This window comes from Nicotiana tabacum, chromosome 12 (genome assembly GCF_000715075.1).
Source record: "Nicotiana tabacum cultivar K326 chromosome 12, ASM71507v2, whole genome shotgun sequence".
Taxonomy (NCBI): Eukaryota; Viridiplantae; Streptophyta; class Magnoliopsida; order Solanales; family Solanaceae; genus Nicotiana; species Nicotiana tabacum.
In genome coordinates, this window is record NC_134091.1 from 12207267 (window position 1) to 12230442 (window position 23176).

Below are 23176 nucleotides of genomic sequence, written 5' to 3' on the forward strand. Positions count from 1 at the left end.
GGCTCTCCCGCCTAAACATGTGTGACTAAATCCTTCACCAGAAGCTGGTAGGCTAACTAGCTTTATCTCAAGACAAAAATTTTGTGATGCTTGTAGGCCAACACAATATAACTAATTATCAGAAGACTTATAGGGATGCGAGAGAGGATACAATTTATATGTATAGTTCAACAATATTAAAATGGTAAAAACTGGACAAGTAACACATTAGGCCTAGATAAATCACAATATATACAAAAATTAATAAAGCCAAATAAAGTCAATGTACAAGCTCGAATTCTTGAAGATCCCCAGCAGAGTCGCCAGAGCTGTCACACCGCCTTTCTACCCCAAAAAGATAATGTGTGTTGATTGTGGGTTAAAGAGTTTTTTCAATTAAAGTAACAAACTTGAGTAGGGATTATTTTATTGTTCAGAGTCGCCACTTGGAATTGATTTTTTTTTGGGTGTTCCAAGTCACCTTTTATTTGAATCCCTAGTCAAAGGAAGGTTTGACTCTATTATTATTGATCTGCGAAAATAAAGTTTAGATAAGGAATTCTGTTGACCGGAGAGAAGATGTAAGGCATTCCCCGAGTCCCGTGGTTCTAGCACGGTCGCTTTATTTACTTAAAACTTGGCTTGAATTAATTTGGACAAACTATGATTTATATGATTTTTATGTTTTACCTATCCGCTTTTAATACTTGCATTATTAGAATTGATAAAGAATAACAAGATATCGTAACCACACTGCGCAAGCGAATGCGTAGTCATGACAAGGATTATTAGCACACTGTGACTTTTGGAAAAATTACTACATTTGAGAAAATTATTTTTTTTTTAATTTTTTTAAAAGTTAACTATCGCGCTACGCAAGCGAATCCGCGATTTTAGCAAAGAATTAACTAAAACTAATGGTTATGGTGTGAGGTTATTGAATTAATTTATTAAATGTTAAACTTCACGCTACACAAGCGATTCCGTGAAGTTAAAAACGCGCCTACTAATTGCCTAGCATTTAAATTAATTCATTTGTTAAAACTATTTATTTAATAAAGAAACCTAGTGTTTAAAAGATTGAGTCAAAACTTGTTTACTATTTTAAACTTGACAAATTCAAATTTTCCAGTAGCCTTGATGGTAAAAAAAAAATGGCCAGCAAATTTAAACCAAAGGTGATAGTGGCCTAAAATATTCTTAAAATTAATGTAAACCCAACTAGGACATGTAGCTAAAAATAATGCATTAATGAATATGGACTTCTAGACATATAATTGAGAAAAAAATATATATATCAAACTCAACCAAACAGAAGTTCAAAATAGCAATAACACATTTAAGAAATTTTTTCACTGGTTCTCTCCTCTCTCCCGCACACTCATCACATACTATTCCCCAACTTCATTTCAACTTAACCAAGAAGAGAAATATTATTATCATTTATTTTTAGCACTAAGAGAAAAATTAAAATGACAAAACCACAAATACATAAAACCAAGGCAAAAGGAAACTAAACTCTACATAATAATTCTAAAAGATATTTCTTTTTCTTAACTAGATACACCTAACATAATGTTATTTGAGCTACATATGTAAAGAAAAATGGAAGATCAACCAAATATTACATACGTACATGCTCAAATATGACTATATGAATAACATGCTAAACATTCATTTATTCCAATAAAGCACATCAAGTATATCCATAGAGCTGAAAAAGAGTCATATCCTCATCCATTGAATATAAAAATATGCATTGCAAAGTTTAAGAAAATACATGGATTGCAGAAAATAAATATAGCAGTGAAGAAATAAAGCTCAGCAGGAAAAAAAAACAACATCAACCACAACAGAAAACAACAGCAGTTTCGTATTTAAACAGCCCGAAAACCTTAGAAGAAACCCAGAACCAGCTCTAAAGAAGACTTATACTTTTTTAAAAGTTTGCACTCTAAAATTTACTCACAAAGCTCACCATTTTAGCTTACTAAAGGGTGCTTTAGTTGCTGATTTTTTACTCTAAAAGTTATATTTTTAGGGTATAAAGACTGTCCAATAAATGTGTGATCTGGTGTCCTCGAGTGAGCAAATAGTAGCCCCCTTAAATAGGCAAATAAAGTCACTTTTTGGGACAGATTTTGGTTCTCCAAAAATATGTCCAAAAGCCTAATTTTGTGTGCTAAATACTGTTCAAAATCTGTCCAAAATGTGAATGGACAACCTGCAAATCTACTATGTCAGAAGCAAGGAGAAAAAATATCATTTCAGCCACCCTACTAGTAAAAGGTAGGCTACTATTTTTCTATTTGGTGCTAAAAAACTTAAACTTCAAATTTTAACCATCAACACCAAACTACTTGCTCAACATAAATTAAATTTAAACAACTATGGACGGACAAAGTATGAACAAAACTAAAAATATAATCGAACTAAGTATTCAAACCAATTTGATTGGAATGAATTCGATTTTTGCAAACTAATTACTAAACAAACAACAAAATTCACAAACTAAATGCTAAAACCAGAACGAGCATCGTTAACAATCGGACAACGACTAACAACAACTAAATAATCGACAAACTAAGTGAACGATTTAACTAATACACTAAAGATCATGTTTAAATCAATAACAATCTAACAAATTGCTAAACTAAATAGAGATAACTAGTTAAATAAACCTAACTTAAAATACTAATTAACAAGAAGCAACCAAAACAGAAAAATCAAAAATCAGAAACTAATCTACTAATATAAAAAATCAGAAATGAATTAAAGAGATGACAATTATACCTAACGAGTATGCTTGAAACTGGCCGAGCCATGAGAAAATTCCAGGAATGCCAAGAGGTGGTTGTCCGACTTCGAAACGCACGTTTCTTTTGGATAGATGCTAAGAACGAAATGAGTTTCAGCATCTCGCCAAAAGAAAGAAGTGTTTTTGAGTCGAACAATAGCTAAAATAGGGGCTCGGGGCATTTTGGTGGTGGTGAGGCAATGTGAGCGGCGGCGGGCAGTGGGCAACGGGCCGGCGACGACAGGGATTTTGGGGGTAAAATAGGTAGAAAAAAGATAGGTCTCGTGGAGGTCTATCCATCCATGTATGTGTTGTAGGGTGGTGTTGGTCGGAGCTTCAAGAATTTGGGCCAAAAAGTTGTGGCTAAAGTTTCCTAGATCTAAAATTTAAGGAGTTTGAGGGGGGTTTGAAGGAATTGGTTTGGAGATATGGGAATAGGAGGTTGTGGAGATTACATGGTGTTAATTTGGAGGTGTTTGGAGGTGGTCCGCCGCCGGTGGGTGATTTCCGGCGGTGGCAGTGGAGAGAAGAGAGAAAGAGTTATGGGGGAAATGAAAGAATTTTTTAGATTTTTGAGGCTTTAAATACCTCTTTAGAGATCAAATATGGACCATTTGATTAAGGGGTGATCAATAGGTGAGATTTGATCTTGGGTCACTTAATGAAACGACGTAGTTTTGAGGCAAAACTACGTCGTTTCAGACCCTTTCAAGGGCAGCCCTTTATCTTGCACTTTTGGCCAATTTCTCTTTCAAATTTGGCCCAATTTCTTTCTTAATCCTACTTATTAAACTAAATTTACACAAACAAATAAATTAATTAAGTAACTTATTCAAATGATCAATTAACTAGATTAATTCACCAATTGAATAGTTAGTTAATTCCTAAAATGCACAAATAAAGAAAGAACTATTTTTTGGTATTTTTATAATAGGAAATATGCAATTAAAGACACAAAAATTGGAAAAAATAATTAAAGTAACAAAACACTAATGACTTTAGGAGGTGTTAAAACAGTACAAAAAATAGGTATTCACATGGCCAATTATTCTAAAAAGTACTTTTGAGTATCAAACTACAAAAAGGACCGTAAAAGTTTAATTTGCAATTAGTATTATTTGAAAGAGATAAATAAATTTAAATATTTATTATATTAAAAATATATCAAAAAATTTAATCAATATAAAATATAGTTATTCCAAAGCGATAATATTGCGTATCTAGTATTACTTATTGTTTACACGATGATTTAAATATATCAAAATACATCACTCAATATAAAATTTACTCTTATAAATTACTATGTAAAAGAAGAGATCTTTTTATCGTAGAGAGAATATTCTAAAGAGAAATAGGAGAAACAAAATAACAATATGATAGAATAAAATATAGAAGAAATGTATAGTAAAAAGAGAAAAATAAAATAAAATATTAAATTAATAAAGAATAATTTAAAAAATATAAATTTAATGTAAGGATATTTTTGTCTTGAATAAATTAATTTTTTGCTTCTGCTTCTGCTTCTTGAAAGAAGTTAGAATTTATAGTTTTTTTCCAAAAGCAGAAAAACTACTTCTGCTGCTACTCCAAAGCACTTTTCCATTTCGGCCAAACATCTCAAATTTTTCAAAAAGTATTTTTTTGACGAAAAAAAGTACTTTTTGCTTCTTAGAAACTTGGCCAAACCGGCTCTTTGTCGCTGCTTATAACCCTACTGGTGTGTGTGTGTGTGTATATATATATATATATATATATATATATATATATATTATAAATTAATGTATATTTTATATATAATCAGTATATATATTTGACTAGCAAATGTAATTATTTTTTATTGAGCGGTCAATATGTAACTTGCCCTAAAAATTTTTTTTTTTTGGGGGTGGGGGGTTATTTGCACAACACGAGCATAACTATTTTAAAAAAAATTATTGCATCCATAGCCACCTAGCTTATTAATTCCCCAAGCTAAGGAAGAAATTAGAAAATATATCATGTAGCTCCTATTAATATTGGTATGTTAAATGAGTTTTATCTATTCTTGCTTAGGGAAAGTCTTGGCAGCTAACTATACAAGAAATTGTGCTACTGCACCAAATAAGAAAGAACCAATAGATTATCCCATAAGTTCGTAAATATACAATAATACTTCTTTGTACAAGAAGGGTGTACGCAGGATAAAATGAGATAAGATGTGGAATTAAATTTATATTATTTTTGGTTGACGATATAAATTTACAATTTATCCTAGGATAAATTTATACCGTCAATCAAGCATAATATATATTTAATCACACACTTAATCCTAAATATACTTCTTATCTCATCTTATCTCATCAAACGTGGAATTATTTTATCTCACTTTTCAGGTGGAATAAATTAATCCAGATATTATAATTCTACTACTGTATTTCCGGATATTTTAGTCCATGTCGTTTTTGTACCAAACGACCCCTAAAAGCCCTAATATGTGAAATCCCATAAATTTCTATATTTACTTTTGTTGAAGTTTGCTTGCTTCAAAATTGTTTGAAGTTTCACGTATATCTAAAGTGGCTAAACTTGTAAAAGTATAGAAACTTTGGCTATGCGTTAAATGGAGGTCCTGAAATCGGCTATATGTGCACTTCTTCCTTCCCTAAGGTGACTAGGTAAGCTCGCTCAGATCCCACAGGTGGCCATGAGGAGCCGGGAACTATGGCAGCATAAAACGATAATTTTCAAAGGGACGATGGAATTTTACCGATTTTACAGTTCGAAACCAAAAGTAGATTTGAAGAAGTTGAGGCCAATGATTCTGAAGAGGATTGAGAATCGGGCTAAAGATTATCCAGTAAAATCTATGGTTCCTGTTGCTGAGGAAGTCCTTAAGGCTCGAACTATCCTTTACCATGGCGTTTCTGCCTTAATTCAACGTTTCCCTACTTGGGCATGCAAGTAACTCCAATCCCCTTTTTGCTCTGTTATTTGATTTAACCCTATTTTTGTGTTAAAGTTGTCATCTTTATTGGGTCCTATTGGTGATTTTAGATTGAGGGTATTTTTTGATACGTTATTTTGCAAGCTTATAGGGTTTTTGAAGGCTTCTGGAAATGCCTTGGACCTCATGTGGAACTAATAGTTAACAATGATACTCCCTCCGTCCCAATTTATATAGTACTCTTTACTTTTAGTCTATACTCTATACAAAAAAAAGTCACCTTTCTATATTTAAAAAAAAATTAACTTAAAAGTTTGCATTGTACTTTAATGAGATGATTTATAGCTGTACAAATATCCAATACTTATTTCAGATCACAAGTTTCAAAAGTTTTCTTTTCTTTCTTAAACTCCGTTCCAAGTCAGTTGGTGCCACATAGTTTGGGACAGAGGGAGTCATATGGTATAGCCGGGTATTGTTTGGGATGGATTAAAGATTATGAAGCTTTTTTGGGGGATAAGGGAAGATTATGAAGCTTTTTGAATGTGGAAATTGAGCGAAGTAGTTTAAGAAAACAACTATTAGGACGGGCTTAGTCATGTTAGGTTTTGGAGAAGTTTTGTGTAGCTGCAGAAAACAAAATAGTGAAAGAACTTTGGGAACTTAGCCCATAGAAGGCCAAGATTTTGCGATGCAAGTTAAATGTAATCTTCTGAGTTTAATGTAGCTCAAATTTTCTGCTAGTTGAAACATTCTTTCTGAAGAGTTAAATTTACAGATGAGATATCTTAAGTTTGTACGGTGAACCTATGTATAGGGACATATGGGGCATGAATTGGATATATTGATGTTGGAGCAAAGAGGTGCTTCAAATATTTTCAGGTTTCTGGCTTTGATATATAAAGCAGGGGTGTTTCATTATTTAAATAGGTATAAGATTAAGTGCAAGACAGCAAGAAGATAGCGAAGATAAATGCAAGACAAAATGATAGCAAGAATTATAAAAGAAACAACGGATTTTGTCGAAACAACAAGAAGATAGTGAATGCACTTAGAGTCTTAGAGAAGTGTTGAGATATCTAGCACTGTAGATTTGGTTCAATCTGAGGCACGCCCATGTTTATCACATCCTCTTTTCGGTGGAAGCTAGGGCAAAATTATGGTGTCTAACTTGTTTCGTTCATAATATTTATCTAAATATATTAGCTTTGTATTGATGCATAGTTGAATATTGCTCTAACAAGGTCAAGAATTAGAATTTATTTGGACAATCATCTGTTGTATTTGATGCTTTTATTAGACTTGGCTTGTTTTTGGCATGTTTATGCGCGACTTCTAGTTGTAAGAAGCCATACCATCAAATACAATTAATGAAAGAAAGGTACTTGGATGAGTCTTCTTCTAACCTCCAAAAGGGTTTTATTTTGTTGTAGATACTGTCCAGAAGTATATATTGGTGAGAATGGTCATCTAATTCGAACTTGTCATGGTTACCGACAGCGTGCTAAGAACCAGGCTCATGAGTGGATTAGAGGAAGCTTGAATGATATTCTAGTCCCTGTAGAGGCGTTTCATTTACGAACTATGTTTCAGAATGTTATCAATCACCAAGAACGGTTTGATTACGATCGCATTCCAGCAGTTGTGGAGCTGTGCTTGCAGGCAGGGGCTGTTCCAAGTGAAGAAATTGTATGTGGAAGTAGTTTGCCCTCAAGTGATCCTTTTCAAGCTGACTCTTTGTCGGATGATGATTTGTTGTTGTTGGGAAGAGAAACTCTGAAGGCATGGGAAGCACTTAGATCTGGAGTTCAGAGGCTATTGTTGGTTTATCCAGCAAAAGTCTGTGAACATTGCTCGGAAGTTCATATAGGACCTTCTGGACATAAGGCTCGTCTTTGTGGCGTATTTAAGTTTGAAAGTTGGCGAGGCAGTCACTTCTGGAAGAAGGCAGAAGTGGATCATTTGGTTCCTCCAAAAATAGTATGGTACCGCCGACCCCAGGACCCTCCCTTACTCCTCGATGATGGGCGGAACTATTATGGGCATGCTCCCGCTGTTGTGGATCTGTGTACTAAGGCTGGAGTAATTGCTCCTTCCAAGTACTATTGCATGATGAAAGTTGAAGGACTATCGGCACCATCTCTTTAACAGGATAATGCAATCTTTTCCTGCTCTTATTGGTGAAGTTTATCCGACGACCTGAATGTGTGCTTGAATTCGGTGATTCTTCTGCAGTTGGGACTTCTTTTTGCTCGTTTAGGAAACCCTAAAACTTCATTGGATAGACTGAAAATCATGGTTGTGCTGAATCAGCAGTCTTTAGCGCAGCGCCAGAATATTTCATGAAGACAGGAGTGTCTTGTAAATATTCACGGGAGGTTTATTCTTATTATACCTAAGCCATTCTCATCGATGGAGTATTACAGTTTTTTGTTGACTGACCTCCGCCACTGGGTACTTCAAGATCCAAATAGGGAAAACCGAAAATAAGTACAACGATGCACAAGGAAGAGAAAAAGCAGCTGAAAGTGTGATGTTTTACCCTTCATGGTCAGGAACGCTTTTGCTCAGACCATAGTTCCCATTGCATAGATTCTGCATCATCAGCATTTCTAGTTATTTATATAATCTTTTCAAGAGTGGAAGCAGCTTTACCATCTCAGAACAACTGTTATTCAAGATCACTGTTCTGTCTGCTTTAGTCTATGGTGTTCTCGGCGATTAATCTTCTGTCTTCTTTAGTGGAATGAAGTTGTAAGCTAACTAGGAGTGGAAAAGCATAGTAAAGCGTGCAAGACTTACTACTGGTGCATATGCAACATGATATTGGATAGCAGGTGATTTGTAGCGAAATGGAAGTTGATGTCCATCTCAATTTAGAAGAAATTTCTTTAGAGGTAGAATATGTCATCTAACAATTGTACTACAGGCTGCGGGGTTTACATACTTTATTTCTCTAGAGTTATTATTCATTTTCTATTATATACTATCAACCCATTTTTGTGGCCATACATATAGTAACTTCTGTGATTCTTTTGAATGTGCATATGGAGAAAGCTCTGTCACTGTAGTTACCTAGTAGTGTAATTTTGGTTGATTAGCTGAACCTGGATTTAATTATGGCTGTTTTTCTATTATCTAAACTCTTTAAAGACTATATGTAAATTTGAGGCTTTTAATTGAAGGAGCAGAAAACTTTTACAGGGTTGCATTCGATTCGCAATCATTAGTTTTATTAACCACCATTCATTTAAGGGGAGAGGTGGTGGAATTTTGGTGTCAATTGACAACCCTTGAGTACACAAAGGTAGCTAGACAAGACTGGAAATAACAAGATTTAATAAACCCAAATAACTTGGAATAATTTATGATTTTTCGTTATAATGACAACTGTTAGACGTAAATCATGCTCGAGAACTTAAATCAGCTTAAGAGCAGTGTTATTAAAAGCCATGCTAAGTAAGGGGTTTCATGAGCGATGCCCTCCGCTTCAGATTAGAGAAAATGAAAAACAATTATTTCTTTGAATCTCAAATTTGAGGAGTTAGAATTAATTTCGGCATTATTATATATTTTGAATGTTGAGAGTAGTTATTTTAACTTAAACTTGACGAATAAAGTACGACATTCATATATCTATGGTATTTCTCAACTTTTCGAATGGGGTGTTGTGTGTGTGTGTGTGTGTGTGTTTTTTCTTGGCGCGAAGTAATCGTTGCAAGTGATTTTCATGTTTTTTTGTCTCCCACTTAAGAAAAGAGAACGGCAAGCAAAGTTAAAATGCATAAACCATTCACAATTGTCTGGTGCAGTTCATTTGATATTTGTGATATGAATTCTGGCCAAAAACATGCAAAGTTTAAAACGTAGACTATCTAGTGGCCAATTCAACAGAGTAGCATGAAGAAGAAGAATAAGAAGATGAAGTGCTCCAGCTTTTGATTTACATGACTTCGGGTTTCTCGCACAAGTCACAATTATCCCATTTTCCAGGCAATGCAAATTGTAAGAAAATCCAAGAATGCAGTTCCTGTGATAACATTCTTTATAATCCATGGATCTCTCATCACAGAACAAGCACTCAGCAAAAACAAAACAAAAATGCAGGTGGTGGTCGAGATTATGACAGGGACAATCTTTCACGTCCAATTAGGCGACAATGCAACAGTGCTAGAGTTGAAGATAGCAATACAAAATCAAGAAAACCTTCCCGGTGATCGCCTCATCCTCTTACTGGACAAGGATGGAGATCATATAATGATGAATGAAGATCAAAAACCCCTCAGTGAATACGGGGTCCAAGATGGCTCTCGCCTCTACGGGTTTTTTAAGCTCCCTGAAACTCAGGAAGAAAATGATGATGATGCTGATACCGGTGATGACAAGGTCATGGATAAAGATAGGACTGAGAGTGAAAGTGAGGAAATGAAAAATGACAATGATGGTAATAACAGTGACAGTTCCACTCCTAAAACTCCATATGAAGAGGATTCTGTTCAATCACCCGAGTATGTTTCAGGCTCAGGCTCAGATTAGCTTGAATTAGCTATATGAATGAATCACTGTAGTATCCATTCTGCTTTATCCAGTCTTATTTCTATTAGCTATATTCTAAAGTGTTGTATTGCAGTCACAATGATTTCCTTTGAAGTATCATCCTTCTTACATCTAACTTCTTTTTTCTTATGTTAATCTAGAAATATGTATTACGTATTCGGGGAGAAAGAACTCGTAGTGACATCTTCATGTTTCCAGTAGGCAACATGTACCATGTTTCTGTTTCCAACTTTAGCCTCGACTTTGAATCACTTGACATAGTAAGGGAACTTAAAAGTCGTCAATACAGAATGCAAAACAGAGTAAGAAATGTCACTATACAATAAGATATCTAATAGTCTCTACAAAGTTCTCGAATCAGAGTACCAAACCATCACTAAAGACAGTGCTTCTAATGGTAATACATTCCTATCTAAGTGCTAAATTGAAGTATCTAATAATGCAACAACCTTTATGAAGAGCTGATAAATAATTTGTAAATTTTGCTTGAACAAATCCATGAACAGCAACGGACATTCCTATTTGTCCAAGGATACCACAGCTCAGGGTTGAAGCTCCATCGACAAACTCTAGTGCCTAAACTAAATCAAGTTATAATATTTCTACATGCATCATAAAAGATGAGACAAAGTTATAATATCAAGTCATCTAATATTAATAACTATATGAGTTTAAATGAGGAAGGTAACTAATCCACCTAATGGTCGTTTGATCTATTAGATCCCTTATTGTAGTGCCACTGCAACTAGAATCCTGTTGTGCTTCAGTAGCTACTCAGGAGAAAAGATGAGACAAAGCATAAAATACAGAAGCAGCAGATTAGGAAACCCACAAATAAGAAAGAACAATCCTGCAAAATCTTTGAATAGAACTACTACTATGGTGAAAGAGAGACAAGTTTTGAACATAGAAGCAAAAGTTGGTTGGTATTACACATTGATCCTAAAGGGGGAATCAACCGAGTCTACCTGTATGTAAAGACAAAATAGTACGACAGAGAATATAGCTGGGCTAGCTCTCAATGTAAGGTCCAATTTCAGCAGCTGCTACTATTATACTGAACCATCTGGGAATGCATCCAGTGCATCCTGCTTGCCGTTGACATAGTACTCAACAACTGCTTTCATTCTAGGAAACTTGTCCGGGTGATAGTTTACATGAACTATAACTGGTTTCAACTTCTTCAGATTAGCATCTTTTCTTACTGTCTTGAATAAGACTTTGCTATTCATGAACAGATAGATATCCATTGTTCTCCTGGAAGCATAAAGGCCAACATACCCGGGATGTGACGGAAAGGCCAGCTCTTCATTGAAAACTGCTTGGTCCCAGGAATTTGGCTGCTTGGTAAGCCGATCAGCAACCCGATCTAAGAGCTCGATTGAAGGAATCGTTGGCCGGATATAAAAGAAGCCAGAATTATAAACCCATATCCTCATTGTATGTGCATATCGAGCCCAACCCATTGAAGGTTCATCGAAAACGTCATTATAACCATAAGCTGTCATATTATTGTGACCGTCAGACATTGATTCGACATCTGAATCCCGATATAAATGATCAAAAGGATTTTGCAGATACACAATATCGACGTCAGAAAGGAGGACACTGTAACCAAGCTGCAAAAACTCCCTCAAAATTCGAAACTTCAATCCTGAGACAGCATGGTTGCCTCCATTTTTTCCAATAAAATCGACATTATCATCAGGATCTCTTTTATAAACGGGGACATCATTTTCCTTGCAGAAATCCACTATAGCATCATCCAACGCCACAACCAGATAATTGGGAATACCCACCTTTTTAATACTGTTGAACCAAACCTCCAGCATGGATCTAACATTTGAATTGGCAAGTGCAACTATGACCTCTTTGCTAACTGCAATCTCTGCCAAGATCTTTGCTAATCTTGGGTTCACCGACTCATCGGGCACAACAGGAGGGTTAGTTCTCAAACTTTTGACAGTTCCAAAAGGCCCAGCTTTCTGAGGTTGACTCGACACCACAAGTTGCTCCTGAGCGCGACCGTTTCCCTGCGCAGCCACCTGAAGCTTTTGATTTAGCTCCCTCACCTGCCTTTGCAACTCTGCATTCTTCTCAGACAACTTCCTATTCTCGGAATTCAACATGTTTACCCGCTCCGTGGATTCACAATTGGATGAGCCAACCTAGGAATCGAATTGAATCTCTAAAATAAGGAGCTATAAAATAATTCAACGTTGATCAAGCAACGTTCAAGCATTTTATATCAAGTCCAACGTAACAACGAGACTTCATAATCAAGGTTAGTCCTATTATATAGCAATCAGGTATACACACCCATGCATCTAAGTTCAAACATAAATCAAACAAAACGATAAGAGCTGGACTGAATTCCTAACAGCACCCTGATCACTTCATATACATTACAACCACTTGCATGCAATTTAAAGACATAATCATTTAGGATTTAAGTTATGTACACTAACAATGTAATAAATATTTACATGATCAATGTAATTTAATCCGTTATAGCATGTCACTTACTATTTATTCTAGGTTACTAATCGCAACTTTTAAATAGAGTTACTGCAATTACCTTTTACACGACTAGATAATGTAAATATTTTTTACACTGTAAGCGCATGGAACTTAAAGCTCTATCTAAAACAAGTAACAAAATTCAATCATAAACCCATTTCCTATATAAAAAGAAGATATACAGAAAACACATAAAAGCAAACAAATTTGCAAAAATGGCTAAGTTTCAAGACTGACCTGAAGATTGGATTTAGAAAGAGGGTGAGGTGGATCGGGAGAGAAGAATCCATTAGGATACAAGAAAGCAAAAACACAGCCCAAAAGAACACCGATCGCAATTGCTGCAGCAATTCGAGATCCTCTTATTGATTGCCCATACTTCTCCCTACGACCCGCCATTTTTCCGTCACACCCACGACACAATTTTTTTTTTTTTGAATTACACAAAGTCCTTATTTTCTATAGCATGAAGTAAAGATTACTCAAAACATTTTAACAATTAAAAAAGAAGAACAAACACTGCTTGGTAAAATAAATGAAATGCAGAAAATTGGGTACAAGATTAAGCTGAGATGGGTTTTGAAAACTTCAAAAAAGCTTGGATCTTTGATTATGGAAATGAATCAAAGTCTACGAAGTCTTCTTTGTATGTAAGAGGAAAGAGTGTAATCGGAAGGGGCTCAATGGGTAGTGGCACCGCTGTGGTTAGAATATTTTATTCAATGTGGGTTTTTATTTGGTGTTTCGCGGACCAGGTTGTCTGTAATGAAGAGTTGACTATTCTGTTTGTTAATCTGGATTCATACCGCGCATGATTTATTACGGAGAAAGAGCTCCTTATAAGGATATTTTTTTAATTCTCAGGAATTGAATGTGAGATATGCGATTAAGGATGAATAAGTGGGCATTTGGACATAAGAATATAAAATTCCGAAAAAGTAATTTTTTTTTAAGTAAAAAAGGTATTTTGAGTTGTTTTTGAATATTTGTGAGTGATCTGAAGTGAAAATTTTGAACTTTTTTTTTGGGAATTTTTCAAATTTTTGAAAAATAGTGAAATTCATCTTCAAGTGAAAATTAAAAATTTTATGGACAAACACTAATTAAAAAAAAGTGAATTTTTTTATATGACCAAACTAGTCCTAGATCTTATTCATCCCACCACAACTTTCGGTGACTATTGTGATGTTTATTTTGGAGTTTTTGCAAAATTTCTCTACCTAATTCTGTTGACTCTCTTAACATGCAATTGTAATGGAAAACTATTAAATATATTTCAGGATTTAGTGAGTGATTTTGAAGGTTAGTTAGCTTTCTTTATTTCAATAGCAAGTGTATGCTTATGGGAGTGTTTCCTTTTAGGTCTGTCTCTAATTTGGCAACAAAATCTAAGATTGTAAATAGGTTACTGAATTATTTTATTACATATAATCTTATCTAAATGAGATTTGTAAATTGCCATTTTGAACTAGAAAGAGACATGGTGTATATTTTGAAAAATATTTTTATGCACAAGGTATAAAGTTTATATTTGATTCACTTCTTAGGTCTAACTGAGGGGAAATATTTGCATTTAAAAAAGACATCACACATGAAAAATTAAATGACATTTGAAATAGACCCAAAAAAGGGGTGAAACCAGCTAGTATAGTTTTTAGTATACATATGCACAACTCTTTAAGCGAAACCGAAAAAAGAAGTTTATGAAAGTTAAATTATGTCTCAAAAAAAGTTATACAAAAGTTGAAATACACAAATTTTTTTCATCTTGAAAGAATATTTTAATTGTAGTTCAAATTATAATTCTAAAATATTTTGGCCAAACTTCAACATGGTAAATTTCATCGATTCGTACTAAATAATAAGCAAATGAAATTCTGATCTATCCCTCTATCCAAACACAAAGGGAAAATAATTAACTGCGCTTTTACTTGGGATACTCAATTTTTTTTTTTTTTGGTTACTTTTGCTATAGTAATTGTTAAATTTTGGAACTATAATTTGCTATAATAGAAGCTATTGATAGCTGTCCTCTCTAGAATTAGGCAGAGCTATAATTTAATCATGTTGGTTAAGTCTATCTTTAGAATCAATTAGTACCTGTTTAGCTTATTCGTCAAATCTTTTAGCAAGATTAAATTAACATTAACGAAAAGTGCTGCTCTCACCAGACTACTTAACAGAGATCCTTAACCAATTGAGGGTTTAACGTGACTTAGGTTCTATTTCTAATATAGTGCAATAAACAAATTTATAGTCGTCTCACCCCTAAATTTGTCTTATTATTTATACCTCCTACCTAATTTTTATCACATGCCGAGTTATTTGACACTGCTTTAGTAATTATATTGTTCTATTAAAAATTTGAACGCCCAAAGAATGCAAATTTATATATTGAATATTCAACTTTATTATATCAAACTAACTTTTCAATTATTTCTTATTTCATTGGTTAATTTCTTATATAACTCAAAGTTGTATTCAATCATATGAGGTAAAATAGATGAAGAGATCCACAGACAATTTTAAGCTGATCTCTATCAAGACAAATTCGTTGATTTTTCTAAGGGTTAAACTTTACAGAACTTGTAATTAACTTCCTTCACATAGGAAAAGTTAAGTTGTTCACTAGGTAATAATTTGGAGCAACAACAACAAACCCAACGGAGTTCCACTAGTGGGATCTGAGAAGGATAGCGTGTACGCAGATCTTACCCCTACCCTTGGAAGGTAGAGAGGCTGTTTCCGATAGATCCTCCGCTCAAACTCAAAAATTTGGAGCACATGATCAAATCTTGAACTGAACACTGAAGACTGACTATAAAACTCAAGGCTCCAAATATCATTTAAAGAAAAAAGGGAAGTCATTGACGAACCATTTTGAGGGATGAAGTCCCAAGAACTATAGAGTGAATTGACAAAATTTTAGATTCACCAAGGAATAAGCTTTATGTTGTAACTCAGGTATATTCCTTAATTGCAATTCCAAACAATACCAAAATATTACCAGAAAAGTCCAAACCTGCATTAACCACCAAAAGAATTCATCTCATATTTGTACACTTCATTCAACATACTCCTAATCTTCTCCACAGAGGGAGACAAAGGGGCTCAAGGGTTATGTATAGGGTGTGGTTTGGAGTATGGGAAGAAGAGGTAGAGAATTGCCAAAAGACTGATATATACACGTGGAAGAGCACTAGAATTGCATCCGCAAACGCCTGTGTTATATGAAGCTTCTAAACTGACCCCCACGGCCAGCAGTTTTAATTTCACAAAAACAAACGCGCACCTGTTACCCAGTATAGGTACAAAACCTGTTTAACTAATCTTCAAGCTGTTGGAGCTTTCCTGCACACAACAGAAAATAAAAGCATCAGGTTCCATTTTGTTTGTAATTTTGCTTAGCTGCACACAACTAGCATACTGAAAAGATCAGCTTCTATTTTTACTTTGGAACTCAATGCACATATCAGTTCATTTCGCGAATTGGATACAGAAAGAAATTCCCAGCAATAGAAGTAAAAATAGGATACTGTATCCCGTTAACAATGTATTCATCAGAAAGTGAGTTTCATCCAGCAATTGAAACCAGTATCCCATGAAACAAGTATTTGACAAAATCACTATACAAGGAGTCGCTTCTCACTCTTCGGCACAAATACTAAACACTATCAAACACCACCTTTTTTTAAAGATCAACAAATTCTTCCGAGGAGTGGACTCAGAATCGATGTTATAATGAATAGATAAACAGATACTCTATATGTGCCAGAAAAGATGCATAATGCAAGCAAATAATGAACTTAAACACCTGCAAGCTGTTTGTAAAACCGTCTCACGGAAAAAGAAATAAAAAGGAGAAAAAGAAGAGAGAAGAGATGATGTGGTCAGTGTAGAGTGTGCTCATACATTTTTGTCACTGGTTATGTAAGACACAACCACAGTTATGTCGTCCAACTTCCCACCATAGTAACGGAAGCCAGCTTCTTGAGCTGCAGCAGAGAAAGGAGTTTGCCTGTTTTTGTCCAGTGCCCTTTGTCGAGCCAATGCGGCTATCTTCTGAGCTGTAACCTGAGGTGCTAAGCCAGCTCTCGTGGCATGCACCACGATTGCAGTTATATCGCTGTTATACAAATTGTCAAACAACCCATCGGTGCCAGCTATGATGACATCTCCTGGAGCAACTGGTATTTTATACACCTGCACCCGAGGCCAGCCATTCAGTTTAACAAAGAATTAGATTACCGAACTATTGGATGGGAGAAACCTATAGTAAAACCAGTTGAAAGAAAAATTAGAGTGACGATCGACTCATCATTTTTACAGTTGACACAACATTCAACTTGAGGTATAAACGCACAACAGTACAGGTGAGAGGCGTGTGGAGGGTGTTGGACGCCACAAAATCTTAAATTATTCGAATTTAGCAAGAATAATATTAGTCAGACCATTCAAAAGTCAAGTCATCTAACGAGTACGTGCCAAGAGTTTAAACAAGGGAGAGAGTGACAGCACCAAGGTAAGTTGATTAAAAAAGAATGAAAACGTTCCAAAGCCTCTCGAGATTCAGCTCAATAAGGAAAATGAATAACCAGATGGATTCAAATCAAAAACAGGTTATTCTATCATCATTTGATCACTATTTATCATTATCCAATCGCAGCTCCCGTTTATACTTTTGCTTATTAATGAAAAGTTCTCTTTACTTGTACCATCTCGAAATCTCGCATTTCTTGAAAAGGTTATTCGATTTATGGGATTTGGTAAGAGATCAAGATTCTCTGGTCAGGCTCAGGCTGACAGCATATAATGGCAAAAGCAGCTAGCAAAGGCTTTCCAATTTCAATCCATCTGAGCTTTAACTTATTTATTCAGAGACTTTAGAAAAACAGAACCTCTACGGCGTGTTATATAAGATGACAAGAAGACCACTTATAAATATACCTCCCCAGAGCTTGGTAAGTCACCAGCACTACCACTCTCTAGCTGAAATGTAAAATTGAAATCATGCTGCTGCACGGGGGATCTGAAAACAGTACATCCATCTCTAACCACCAGGAATCCGCTATCTCCTAAATTAATGGCATGGAGACCCTGAGAAGAGAGGAAAAGGGATAAATTTAACATGAGTAGAGATATAAGCTTCTATATAGCCTCACATCTTTTTAATTTCAGTTTCCCGTTTTAGTCACAAAACAATTATTTCTGCGCACACGGTCGTATACAATGGCTAAAGAGGTCTAAAAGTCTTTTGTCTGGAGAAAATTTTCATCATACAGGCAGTCTCAGCGTATGAGTAACCAATTAAAAAAAGGTTTACTCCCATACCTCAACTCCATCAAGCTACGCCTGTGTCCCAAAATGACGCTTTTACTTTCGTCTTCGGGCTGGCAGAAAGTGGTTTCCTTAAAAGGAAGGTTTCAATGCATGTTTTATAACTTAAAAAGTTATGGGGGGACTCATTAACACTTTCCTCAATACAACATTTTCTTCTTCCTGTTTTTTAGAAACCCAAACGCATTGTGTGGATCCACATATTCCCCTAACGAATAATAACTAACTCCACTCTCTAAGTATTCTCTTAATAATCTTGCCGTGCTGTGCCGTGCCGTTCTGAAGCACAATTATTAAATACTAAATTAGGACACAGGTATTTTTTCACTCTCCTAAAGTTCATATAGTGCGCAGAATGGAAGATACAAATTTACATATATACCTCATCTGTAAGGGCAATAATACAGGCAGTTGAGGACCCTTTGGCTTTTGTGTGTGAATAAGCTTTCTCCAGGACCCTGGCTGGATCTACTGAACCTTTTGGTTCCTCACGAATTGCACTTACTGAGTTTGACATGAGTTCTCGAGCGTATTGCCCAGCATCAACACCAACATCAGCCCATCCACCAACACCATCAGCTACGCCAATTGCTTGTTCATCGATGCAAATAAAATGAGCATCCTCGCCACCTTTTTCTTCTTTATCAGGATGAGGCAGGTAACATGATCCTGAATTAAGCTTCAGGCTTCGATCGATATGGATATTTCTGAAATGTGTCAAAAGAAAGATATGATTTAGGAAAAAAGAACACGAGGGTTTAATTTTGAAGTTAGAATGACACTGAATTTAGTCTTACATAGTAGCTTACATCTAGTTAGCTACTAAGTAGATATTCTTAGAGCTCCAAAATACGCAGCACCCCAAATTTAGGGACACTCTCATTTAGTGATAGTTCTGTGGTGCTGCTTATGAATTAGTTGTATGCAGCAACACATTAAAGACACCTATTCATTCACCAATGGAAGTGGTAGAGGTAGAAATTAGCCTAAGGAAAGGCAACGAGATGTGCAGGTTTCGAGCTATTTGCCTTTTTCTGCAAATTTTAAATTTGAGAAACTTCAGGATGAAACCTTTAACCCCACCTGAACTCACCTACTGACTTGCTAATCAAAATACTTGGGTCATCCAGAATGAGAGATATATAAGACTGTTTGAAGGGGTAAAGCGTGATTTTCTACATTTGAGGGATAGTTTATTGTTTCTAGTTTCTTTGTTGGTGCAACCATGCGGTCCCTTTTTTGTATAGAAAATTGGATGTTCTTTTGCAGAGAACCATATTTGATTGTAGGTCCTCTACATTTTGGTACTGCTTGTATACATGAGTTTATCCACACATTGATCACTGATGAAATTATTTACCTTAAAAAGATAAAAAGAAGGAGAAGCAAGGAACTTGTAGCCCGGCTACTGGGTTAGTGTTCGGGTGAACCCAGTAGCTTTGCTCAAGCAGGTATATTAGTGTTAAAAAAAATCATTTAATATATACAAAATATTAAATTTAGAACCCAATTACTAATACTTAAATTCGTTGTTCTAAAATCCAGAACCTATAAGGTTGAAACTCTGGCCCCGCCGCTTGTTCCCTAATCTCTAGTAATTGAAAACCCAAAGAGATGCATAAATTAGCTTATCTATTGGACTTAACTTAAACATGTTAAATTCAAAGAACACCTCCATTTTCAATTTCAGTGAGTGATAACCAGATGCTACTATCGAAAATGACTTTACTATCAAGTTTTAAAACCATAAGGCGGTCATCATAAGCCTAGTTCCGTATCTCAGCTCAACAATGTGCAATCTTAGAAATCATAATGGAGTAAGTGAATGCGAAACGAGAAGAGGCGGTAGTTATAAATTTCTCCAGATCCAGCAAATTTTCTAGAAGTTGATTAGCTGTTAAGATAGAGTATGTTATTTGCTGGAATCTTTCCTGCAGGAAACTTCAAACCATGTGCACCCCAGACTTTCCAATTGATTGGACTTTGGTCTAGTGGTTGTGTGGGTTAGACGCACATCATGGATCCGAATCCTACAGAAAAAAACCTGATATTTAAGTGGAGAAGATTAGAGAGGCAGCCTATTATCAGCAGAGTTTCGAACCGTGCACCACCAACCCTCGGGGATTTCTCAGTTATGACAACAACTACGCCTCAGACTCAGTTACAAAAAGAAAAAAAAAAGCCGTCTTAAATAATTAACAGCAAAGTCGAGGAACATACTGTTCAGGAGAATTTGCTGAACTTGCAGGGTGTACCTCACGCAGAGAGTTATCAAAGGACACATCAGGAGCAGCGCCAGCAGAGATACATGCAGCTGAAGAACTATGAAAACCCTTGAATCCAAATCCTTCATAAACATTTGAAATGCCCTTGCTCTTTACAGCATTGTATGTGAAATATCCATAGACAACAAAGTCGTTGGGCTGATTGTTATTCCTCAAACTCATGCTGGCTTTTTGAGAATTGTCGAAATTTCTACTGCTATACAAAGTAGTTGGACTATTTACTGAAAAGCAAGGTTTGAGATGCCTTGAAGTCATTTTACTCGAGGAACATCCAACAGAAGTTCTTGAACCACAAATGGCCATAGGAGCCTTATGAGAGTCAGTCTCTAAAGAAACTTGAGTAGGCTCAGATAATAGGCGATCAATGTGATAGCCACAGACCTGAAATGCAGGCCCTGAGACAGATGGTATAGACAATGCACGAGGAATAGCACTGACCACTGAAAAATTCTTCCTCTGATTAACTATATTCAAATTTGCCTGTGCAGCCGCTAAAGTTCCAGGCCGTACAATCACATGCAGGTCAGACAATCCTGCAGATGGCACAGAGCAGAAGAACTTCCCGAACAACAATCTCTCTTCTGCAGCCAAAATCTCCACCAAATCTTGGAGCCTACTTTCTTGGCCAGATATGGATTTCTGGATTCCCTGCCTCACTGCACCACCTAGTCTAAAAAGATAATTACTCTGCATATTGGCTTATCAACCACAGAACACAAGAAATATCATTACTCCCAGTACATCTATTAACAAGCATACATTTGGTCTTCACTTGACAACTCAGACACCTGCTGAACACGGGAACCAACATTAGGAGGAACAAGATCATAGAGAACATAGTAGAGTGTAGAAACAACAACAACAACCCAGTATAATCCCACTAGTGGGGTCTGGGGAGGGTAGTTTGTACGCAGACCTTACCCCTACCCTAGGGTAGAGAGGCTGTTTCCGATAGACCCTCGGCTCCCTCCCTCCAAGAACTCCCCACCTTGCTCTTGGGGTGACTCGAACTCACAACCTCTTGGTTGGAAGTGGAAAATGTAGAAAATATATAGGTAATATATAGTAAAATCCACCATATTTCATGTCAACCAATTGCTGCTTGCTATACTAACTAAATCGACAAAAAACTCAAAAGTTCCCTACTAAACGCTTAGTATGAGCACATCTTTCTCAGCCTTGAAAGTTAGGTTTACCCAGCACTCATACTTGTGAACTGCCCAGACGCCGACACCACGGTTAAAAGGGAGCCCCGATGCACTAAGCCCCTCTATGCGCCGGGAGAGGAAGGGCTAGACCACGTCCAGTTTTATGTATGCAGCCTCACCTTGCATTCATGCAAGAGGCTGTCTCCGCAGCTTGACTCGTGACCTCATGGTCATGCAAGTTTTATCGTTGTGCCAAGGCGGCCCGATACCGCGGTTACAAAGGAATAATTATAAACAAAAAGCTCAAGTAGAAACAAGTACATTATTTGCACCAAAAAAACTACTAGTACATTATTAAGTTACTTGATTAGAAGGCTAGAACTCAGAAAAGAGGAAAAATTACAATAAATACCTAAGCTAGCCACCAAAATAAATTGCCATCTCCGTTAAAAAAGCAGATTCAAGGCAACTCAAGTCTCAACCTTTATTAAAGCCAGTCAAACACAATACTACATCCCTAAGCAAATCAAACACGTCATACAACTATCCTTCCAAAAGCCACAAACATCAAGAACCACAAATTTATAAAAAGAAATAAAAAAGATTAAAGCACAGAATTGTGAAACCTCAATATCGAAACTCCAAACGGACACCCACAACAAAGTAAAAAAAGAAGGGGCTTTAAAAATCGCACCTTTACAGATAACAAAAGCCAAGAATAGACAAGCTAGCAAAATCACAACAACTCAGTACTCAGCCTTTTCTCCCTTTCTGTCTAAACCCAACTTCTCTTATCTCCTAGAAGTTGGCTGTTGGGTTAGCTCAAACGTAAAAGTCCAGAAACTTCCTGTACCCTAAAGAAACTTTTAGGCTTCGGTTGATTTTCCCACCATCAAAACAAAACCCTATTGTTATCACCACGGAAAAGTTTTCACTTTCCAATCTAATTTAAGATTTGAGAATCCTTTTACTTGTCAATTGTCATTAATGGTGACCATTAAAATACGAATAAAATGGCAAGAAAAAAGAAGTGTGTTGTGACGAATTTAGTGCTCGCACATTCCCGGAATGTGCTATTTGATGCCCAGACAGTTGTTATATGTGTAAGGGTGTTTTGGTCATTTCGAACATACAAAATTGGAGATCTTACGTTAGTATATTTTATTACTTACTGTGTATTATTCTGTAGATGGAGTTTGACGGGTGAATGGATAATGGAGCCGACTAAAGGCGTGTTTGGTCCCATTATATGGGACTACGCAAATGTGTGAATCATGCCACTTCTTTCTATTTATTTTTTTTTTTTTTTTTTTTTGGGGTGGTATACGTATCATGCCAATTCATGCTTCGTTTGGTAGAATTTCTTTTTCGGGGGAATTTATAAGATTTTTAAAAAAAAATCACCATTTCACTAGTTAAAGTAAAAATATTCGTTCTGAGACGACAAATAGAGAAGGGAGATCATAATTTGATCTAAATATGAAAAAACATGATCGTATATAGTCAGTGAGATGAATTTAAATGAATAAATATGATCAATAAAGATTTATATAATCGATTTTAACTTGTTTGAGATTGAAACGTAATTGTTATGGTCGCATCGTATCGTGTGTTTAAGTCCTAGTAATCT

The 23176-nt window shown here is 35.7% G+C and overlaps 3 protein-coding genes across 4 annotated transcripts; 1 reads left to right on the plus strand and 2 right to left on the minus strand.

Annotated features, from left to right (window-relative positions):
• Positions 1-5305: 5305 nt before the first annotated feature.
• LOC107826734 (APO protein 4, mitochondrial-like) lies at positions 5306-8879 on the plus strand. The gene is made up of 2 exons (XM_016653759.2): positions 5306-5716; positions 7133-8879. Exons 1-2 carry the CDS (start codon positions 5460-5462, stop codon positions 7845-7847), a joined length of 972 nt encoding a protein of 323 aa, XP_016509245.1. The 5' UTR covers positions 5306-5459; the 3' UTR covers positions 7848-8879.
• A 2215-nt stretch (positions 8880-11094) lies between these two features.
• LOC142166798 (arabinosyltransferase RRA3-like) lies at positions 11095-13551 on the minus strand. Its single transcript, XM_075226155.1, has 2 exons — positions 13014-13551; positions 11095-12424 (listed from the first exon to the last, which is right to left on the minus strand). Exons 1-2 carry the CDS (start codon positions 13173-13175, stop codon positions 11309-11311), a joined length of 1278 nt encoding a protein of 425 aa, XP_075082256.1. The 5' UTR covers positions 13176-13551; the 3' UTR covers positions 11095-11308.
• Positions 13552-15779: 2228 nt separating this feature from the next.
• Positions 15780-22530, minus strand: LOC107826729 (putative protein phosphatase 2C 55). 2 transcript variants are annotated; one of them, XM_075226156.1, is made up of 6 exons: positions 22241-22530; positions 20334-21186; positions 18496-18820; positions 17724-17873; positions 16689-16979; positions 15780-16127 (listed from the first exon to the last, which is right to left on the minus strand). In XM_075226156.1, exons 2-6 carry the CDS (start codon positions 21089-21091, stop codon positions 16098-16100), a joined length of 1554 nt encoding a protein of 517 aa, XP_075082257.1. In that variant the 5' UTR covers positions 21092-21186; positions 22241-22530; the 3' UTR covers positions 15780-16097. The 2 variants fall into 2 exon arrangements, with proteins under 2 accessions (XP_075082257.1, XP_075082258.1); XM_075226157.1 differs by having other exon boundaries at positions 20334-21189; positions 22241-22519.
• Positions 22531-23176: the final 646 nt, after the last annotated feature.